Source organism: Patiria miniata, unplaced genomic scaffold (assembly GCF_015706575.1).
Source record: "Patiria miniata isolate m_02_andy unplaced genomic scaffold, ASM1570657v1 HiC_scaffold_9, whole genome shotgun sequence".
Lineage (NCBI taxonomy): Eukaryota > Metazoa > Echinodermata > Asteroidea > Valvatida > Asterinidae > Patiria > Patiria miniata.
The window spans coordinates 14,302,590-14,310,808 of record NW_024037076.1 but is presented as its reverse complement, the minus strand read 5'-3'; the positions used below and the strand labels follow the sequence as shown (position 1 = coordinate 14,310,808).

Here is an 8,219-nt window from a genome sequence, read left to right as displayed (position 1 = left end):
GCACCTAGTGTGAACTTTTGAGCAATTTACGTTAACTTTGATTTTTGGGTGAAAAACTGACTTTTTCGATGATGCCGGCTATGGAAAACTTGAAGTTTTGGGGCATTTTGTAAAAAATCAAAAAGTTGTCTTTTCTCACTGGATACTGAATGTAATGAGTTGAACTCTTCAGAAAATTCAATTCTGGCCTCTAGGCACCTTGTGTGAACTTTTGAGCAATTTTCGTCAACTTTGATTTTTGGGTGAAAAACTGTCTTTTTCGATGATGCCGGCTATGGAAAACGTTGAAGTTTTGAGGGCATTTTGTAAAAAATCAAAAAGTTGTCTTTTCTCACTGGATACTGAATGTAATGAGTTGAACTCATCAGGGGATTCAACTCTGGCCTCTAGGCACCTAGTGTGAACTTTTGAGCAATTTACGTTAACTTTGATTTTTGGGTGAAAAACTGACTTTTTCGATGATGCCGGCTATGGAAAACGTTGAAGTTTTGGGGGCATTTTGTAAAAAATCAAAAAGTTGTCTTTTCTCACTGGATACTGAATGTAATGAGTTGAACTCTTCAGAAAATTCAATTCTGGCCTCTAGGCACCTCGTGTGAACTTTTGAGCAATTTTCGTCAACTTTGATTTTTGGGTGAAAAAGTGTCTTTTTCGATGATGCCGGCTATGGAAAACGTTGAAGTTTTGAGGGCATTTTGTAAAAAATCAAAAAGTTGTCTTTTCTCACTGGATACTGAATGTAATGAGTTGAACTCTTCAGAAAATTCAATTCTGGCCTCTAGGCACCTTGTGTGAACTTTTGAGCAATATTCGTCAACTTTGATTTTTGGGTGAAAAACTGACTTTTTCGATGATGCCGGCTATGGAAAACGTTGAAGTTTTGGGGGCATTTTGTAAAAAATGAAAAAGTTGTCTTTTCTCACTGGATACTGAATGTAATGAGTTGAACTCTTCAGAAAATTCAATTCTGGCCTCTAGGCACCTCGTGTGAACTTTTGAGCAATTTTCGTCAACTTTGATTTTTGGGTGAAAAACTGACTTTTTCGATGATGCCGGCTATGGAAAACGTTGAAGTTTTGGGTGCATTTTGTAAAAAATCAAAAAGTTGTCTTTTCTCACTGGATACTGAATGTAATGAGTTGAACTCTTCAGAAAATTCAATTCTGGCCTCTAGGCTCCTCGTGTGAACTTTTAAGCAAATTTGGTTTAGTTTGATTTTTGGGTGAAAAAGTGACTTTTTCGATGATGCCGGCTATGGAAAACGTTGAAGTTTTGGGGGCATTTTGTAAAAAATGAAAAAGTTGTCTTTTCTCACTGGATACTGAATGTAATGAGTTGAACTCTTCAGAAATTCAATTCTGGCCTCTAGGCACCTCGTGTGAACTTTTGAGCAATTTTCGTCAACTTTGATTTTTGGGTGAAAAACTGACTTTTTCGATGATGCCGGCTATGGAAAACGTTGAAGTTTTGAGGGTATTTTGTAAAAAATGAAAAAGTTGTCTTTTCTCACTGGATACTGAATGTAATGAGTTGAACTCCTCAGGGAATTCAACTCTGGCTTATAGGCACCTCGTGTGATCTTTTGAGCAAATTTGGTCACTTTCGATTTTTGGGTGAAAAACTGACTTTTTCGATGATGCCGGCTATGGAAAACGTTGAAGTTTTTGGGGCATTTTGTAAAAAATCAAAAAGTTGTCTTTTCTCACTGGATACTGAATGTAATGAGTTGAACTCTTCAGGGGATTCAACTCTGGCCTCTAGGCACCTAGTGTGAACTTTTGATCAATTTACGTTAACTTTGATTTTTGGGTGAAAAACTGACTTTTTCGATGATGCCGGCTATGGAAAACGTTGAAGTTTTGGGGGCATTTTGTAAAAAATCAAAAAGTTGTCTTTTCTCACTGGATACTGAATGTAATGAGTTGAACTCTTCAGAAAATTCAATTCTGGCCTCTAGGCACCTTGTGTGAACTTTTGAGCAATTTTCGTCAACTTTGATTTTTGGGTGAAAAACTGACTTTTTCGATGATGCCGGCTATGGAAAACGTTGAAGTTTTGGGGGCATTTTGTAAAAAATGAAAAAGTTGTCTTTTCTCACTGTTTTCTGAATGTAATGAGTTGAACTCTTCAGAAAATTCAATTTTGGCCTCTAGGCACCTCGTGTGAACTTTTGAGCAATTTTCGTCAACTTTGATTTTTGGGTGAAAAACTGATTTTTTCGATGATGCCGGCTATGGAAAACGTTGAAGTTTTGGGGGCATTTTGTAAAAAATCAAAAAGTTGTCTTTTCTCACTGGATACTGAATGTAATGAGTTGAACTCTTCAGAAAATTCAATTCTGGCCTCTAGGCACCTCGTGTGAACTTTTGAGCAATATTCGTCAACTTTGATTTTTGGGTGAAAAACTGACTTTTTCGATGATGCCGGCTATGGAAAACATTGAAGTTTTGGGGGCATTTTGTAAAAAATCAAAAAGTTGTCTTTTCTCACTGGATACTGAATGTAATGAGTTGAACTCTTCAGAAAATTCAATTCTGGCCTCTAGGCACCTCGTGTGAACTTTTGAGCAATTTTCGTCAACTTTGATTTTTGGGTGAAAAACTGTCTTTTTCGATGATGCCGGCTATGGAAAACGTTGAAGTTTTGGGGGCATTCTGTAAAAAATCAAAATGTTGTCTTTTCTCACTGGATACTGATTGTAATGAGTTGAACTCTTCAGAAAATTCAATTCTGGCCTCTAGGCACCTCGTGTGAACTTTTGAGCAATTTTCGTCAACTTTGATTTTTGGGTGGAAAACTGACTTTTTCGATGATGCCGGCTATGGAAAACGTTGAAGTTTTGAGGGCATTTTGTAAAAAATCAAAAAGTTGTCTTTTCTCACTGGATACTGAATGTAATGAGTTGAACTCTTCAGAAAATTCAATTCTGGCCTCTAGGCACCTCGTGTGAACTTTTGAGCAATATTCGTCAACTTTGATTTTTGGGTGAAAAACTGACTTTTTCGATGATGCCGGCTATGGAAAACATTGAAGTTTTGGGGGCATTTTGTAAAAAATCAAAAAGTTGTCTTTTCTCACTGGATACTGAATGTAATGAGTTGAACTCTTCAGAAAATTCAATTCTGGCCTCTAGGCACCTCGTGTGAACTTTTGAGCAATTTTCGTCAACTTTGATTTTTGGGTGAAAAACTGTCTTTTTCGATGATGCCGGCTATGGAAAACGTTGAAGTTTTGGGGACATTTTGTAAAAAATCAAAAAGTTGTCTTTTCTCACTGGATACTGAATGTAATGAGTTGAACTCTTCAGAAAATTCAATTCTGGCCTCTAGGCACCTTGTGTGAACTTTTGAGCAATTTTCGTCAACTTTGACTTTTGGGTGGAAAACTGACTTTTTCGATGATGCCGGCTATGGAAAACGTTGAAGTTTTGGGGGCATTTTGTAAAAAATCAAAATGTTGTCTTTTCTCACTGGATACTGATTGTAATGAGTTGAACTCTTCAGAAAATTCAATTCTGGCCTCTAGGCACCTCGTGTGAACTTTTGAGCAATTTTCGTCAACTTTGATTTTTGGGTGGAAAACTGACTTTTTCGATGATGCCGGCTATGGAAAACGTTGAAGTTTTGAGGGCATTTTGTAAAAAATGAAAAAGTTGTCTTTTCTCACTGGATACTGAATGTAATGAGTTGAACTCTTCAGGGAATTCAACTCTGGCCTATAGGCACCTCGTGTGATCTTTTGAGCAAATTTGGTCACTTTCGATTTTTGGGTGAAAAACTGACTTTTTCGAAGATGCCGGCTATGGAAAACGTTGAAGTTTTTGGGGTATTTTGTAAAAAATCAAAAAGTTGTCTTTTCTCACTGGATACTGAATGTAATGAGTTGAACTCTTCAGAAAATTCAATTCTGGCCTCTAGGCACCTCGTGTGAACTTTTGAGCAATTTTCGTCAACTTTGATTTTTGGGTGAAAAACTGACTTTTTCGATGATGCCGGCTATGGAAAACGTTGAAGTTTTGGGGGCATTTTGTAAAAAAATCAAAAAGTTGTCTTTTCTCACTGGATACTGAATGTAATGAGTTGAACTCTTCAGAAAATTCAATTCTGGCCTCTAGGCTCCTCGTGTGAACTTTTGAGCAAATTTGGTCAAGTTGAATTTTTGGGTGAAAAACTGACTTTTTCAACGCGGCGCATGAATAAGATTCGAACAAGAATAGCGGTGTTGCAATTGAGCAATCTGAAGCAGTCCACTAGGTGATCGCTGCAGTGCTGCATTGCGCACTGCTATGATATCGGCAACGTTCACCTCACCATATTGTGACTGGTCGAAAGTTTTCCTTGTAAAGTCTGCATGCACGTATGCCGTGGCCAGCAAATATGCCGCCAAAAGGGAAAACAGCTCGCCCCCCAAAAAACACTGTCTTGTCATTTTGGGACAAAAAAAGCCCCTGATACTGAGAGAGAGACTGACTTGACTTCATCTGCGCCAGCAGATTTAACTGCAAGTGGTGGCACTGACATGGTGGAATATACAACAAAACAACAAAAACCTATTAAAACAGCAAATACCTATTGCTCTGTTGGGCTATGACTTTGTGTTCGGTAAAGCGGTGTTCGGTATAGTGACGTTCCAACTGTACTTAGGAAAACGTCAGGCCCCTAACTTTTATACAAATTTTATATTTTCTGTAATCGCTGGTGTTCAAACTTTCATGCCAATGTCTGAGCAATGTTGGGTAGTTCTGTTTTTTATAGTCTTTTGATTAGCTATAGAAATTTAACGATAGTGCAAAATATGCAAACATAAGTATGCAAGTGAAATTATGTGGGTAAATTTTTCATATTATTTTTTGTGGACATTTGTCAAGACAAGAAAGTTGCGCAAGTAGTTCGCTTTGCCTATGTATCAGTTACCAAGTGCTGTAAAAAAGAAAGTTGTGGAACCTACAACTTCAAGCCACAATCTGTTACAGTTAAACAAATTCACTGTTCTTAAATAATAGCAAGTATATTATTTCTATTAATTTTTGGCCTGTTAAAAATTGCCCATTCCTTGCTGCATGCAATTGTATTGTGATCGGCATAAAAGTGGATTTCTGCTGTAAAATTTAAGTTAAATTTTGTGACGCCAAAAAAAAAGCTTTGGCTTGTAATTGTAATTTTTAGTGCTCGTCTTCTAAAGACCCCAAAACTAAACATGTCTCGCTGCATGATTCAAGACTTGGATCAGTTCTCTTCTTCATGAGATGTGCTTGCTACCGTACCTGAATCGCATTGTCACTGTGTACCCATAGCACTGTGTTCTATTTAAAAAAAATCATGGCAAAGTTGACACTCATCCGCTCGTGAAGAACTGCTCAAGTGGTTTGTCCTCCTTTTCAAGGCCACCAAAGATGTTTTGAGCTTTCCAACATACATGTAACAGACCTTACCTTACTGACAGCAAGTGGGACCAATTTCATAGAGCTGCTTTTAAAAACACAAAATTTGCTTCAGCAAAAAATAAAGATTGCTTAATATAATCAGGTTACCGGCCAAAACACCATGTGATACATACATGTACATTGCTTGTGACTGGTATTTAGCTGTTGTTAACTTCAATTGCATGGAGTTTTGGTGGGTAACCTGATTAAATTAGCAAGGATTTTTTGTGATTAAGCAAATTTTGTGCTCAAGCAGCTCTATGAAATTGGCTCCAGAGGTTAGATGTAAAATTGATTTTTAAAAGTGGGAAAATTGTTCTGTATGTAGAAGAAATTTGAATATGGCATAAAAAAGTGTCCTGGATCGTGGGATCCAGCATACACGTTGGTAATATACTATTAGTTGATGGCTCAATCTGCTTCCTGTAGTTTTCATAGATAATTTTGCAAATTTTCTGCTAAAGGGTTCATAGTACAGTAAAAATGTTTCTCTAAGAGTTCCTTGAGGCTTTCTGGGTGCAAACTTGTAGGTAAAGTCATCGACGCAAAATAAATGCACTCTTCAATGTTAAAAAAATTAGTTTTGTACATAAACCTTTAAAACTTGCTTTGTTCATATATTGGCATGATTTGTTCAGATACTGGCATGATTTGTTTTCAGGTCAAAAAGGTTTTTGAGATATTTTAATGTTGTCTTTCAGCATGGCATAATTTAATGAATCAATCATTTGACTATTTATTCTTTTATTACTTCGCTGTGACAACAGAGGAGTCACAGTCAAGAGAGGCATGACACCAGACATGCAGGTGACCGGCTAGGGAGGACCAGGAGATCTCCAGACAGGCTAGGAGATCGTGACAGAGACCGAGACCGTCGCGATGATAGAGACAGGGATAGAGGGAGAGAGAGCTCCCGAGGCGAACGGCACACCTCCAGGGATAGGGACCGAAGAAGGTCTCTGAGTTACTCGCGAAACAATGACAGGAGAAGGAGTCACGGTTCACCACCCCGGAGAACTAGGAGCCGCAGCCGAGAGAGGCGTGATCGAGGCCGAAGAAGCCCATCAGGGGAGCGAAGAGACAGGAGGAGGTCCAGCGACAGGAAGAGTCTGCCATCCCAGAGTCGGCATGGAGACAGCCCCGATAGGAAAAGAAGACGCCCCGTCGAGGCCACTGGGAAGGTTGACTCAGCAGGGAGGAGCTCATCAAACTCGTCCAGCAGCCGACCCAACCAGGGAGTCAGGATGCCAGCCTGGTACCAACGCAAAAGGGATGCCATGTGGAACAAGAAGCCAACAACTGACAAACGGGATCATGAGAAACCCTCAGCGACTTCAGAGAAACCAAAGGAGCAGCAGCAAGAGGAAGAAAAGAAACCTGAAGAAACATCAACTCAGCCCGGTCCCTCGCAATCAATACCCTTATCAACTCGGCCCGGTCCCTCTCAACCAATACCCTTACTTGACATCATAATCCCTAGAAAGAGTGCTGTGGCCATGGCGACTACAGCACGGAGGCTTGCCCAACAATCTGCAGCAATGCAAAAGTTGGCAGATGCCAAAAAGTCGGCAGATGCCAAAAAGTCAGCAGATGCCAATGCAGCTAAGACCCCAAGTTCTGACCCTAAGGCCTCAGTGACCAGCAGCGGTGATAAGACCAAGAAGAAGAAAGAAGAGAAAAAATTGACAGAAGAAGAGGCCAGCAAGATTGCAGCAACTTTGAAGGCTACACCCCTCCTGCAGCAAATTGGAGAAAGCAGCATTCAGCATCAGGTAAGATCTCTCAGAAGGCATTTGTACACGCGGAATTATTGTTTGGTATATTTTGGTATTAAAAGTGCCATGACTGCATGTTTCCGTAATCTTTGAGGCACTTGTGTAACAATCATTTTCTTCTTTTCCTGATATCTCTGTTTTATGATTTCTTCTTTTCTGAATATATCACTATTGTTCAACTTGCAATACATGTATGTGCTGTAAACTGTCATCAACATAGCAAAATTGTAAGATTTGTATGCATTGTTTTCAAAAGTTGCCATCAAGAGTAGCATTCAGTGTTCTTGACCGTATTTGTGCAGGAAATCCTGTACTTTTATGGTATAAAATTAAGTGTTTTCCACAATTGTACTGTACAAGTACAGCATAATGCAAACGGGTATTGAATCACAGCAACATATGCTCTCCGGTTGACGGCAGAATCCAGAGGACCCTCTCTGAGTATATGATGACCCCAGCAGATAGTCAGGGGTTCAGGACGGCATCCAGCTAGAGGGATGTCGAGAGACAGGGCAGATTTGGAGGTGTGCATAAATCACTTACACCGTGCACAACCAAATAGAAGGTTTCAACACCACCCGTGCCTTAGTTCTCTTAAACTGGAGTGATTCATGGTTGACTTGCCGTGATGACACTCTTGAGTCTGGCATCCCTTGACCAGAGGTCAATTGATGGGATGCCGTTGTCCACAGTTAAGCAGTCGAGGATTCCCACCTTTCCACCATCAGGGATGCACGGCTGTGACCTGTAAGGTACAATCCTTCATGTTGTCCTCAAGGACTTCCTCTGCCTCTTTATCCCCTGCTTGAACAAAGAGAGCTACTGTAGATGAAATGAGAACGTTACCCCCCAAGACACACTCTGCCAGTGTCTTCCCCTCTCCAATACCTACTTGTACTACAGCATCCTCTAATGTGACCACATGACATGAAAATACCTACCCACTCATTCTTAGGCCACGTCCTTCAACTATCTGATGCGAAATCAGCCAGAAGATCCAACACGTGGATTTCAGGAACCCC

General features: G+C 39.8%; 1 protein-coding gene across 1 annotated transcript in view; it reads left to right on the top strand.

The window, feature by feature from the left end:
- Positions 1 to 5,682: 5,682 nt before the first annotated feature.
- Positions 5,683 to 8,219, top strand: part of LOC119720875 — a 34,299-nt gene continuing 31,762 nt past the window's right edge. Inside the window, exons 1-2 of the mRNA XM_038190742.1 lie at positions 5,683 to 5,700; positions 6,190 to 7,194. Of these exons, the coding sequence (XP_038046670.1) occupies positions 5,683 to 5,700; positions 6,190 to 7,194 (1,023 nt within the window). The remainder of the gene's footprint in view (positions 5,701 to 6,189; positions 7,195 to 8,219) is intronic.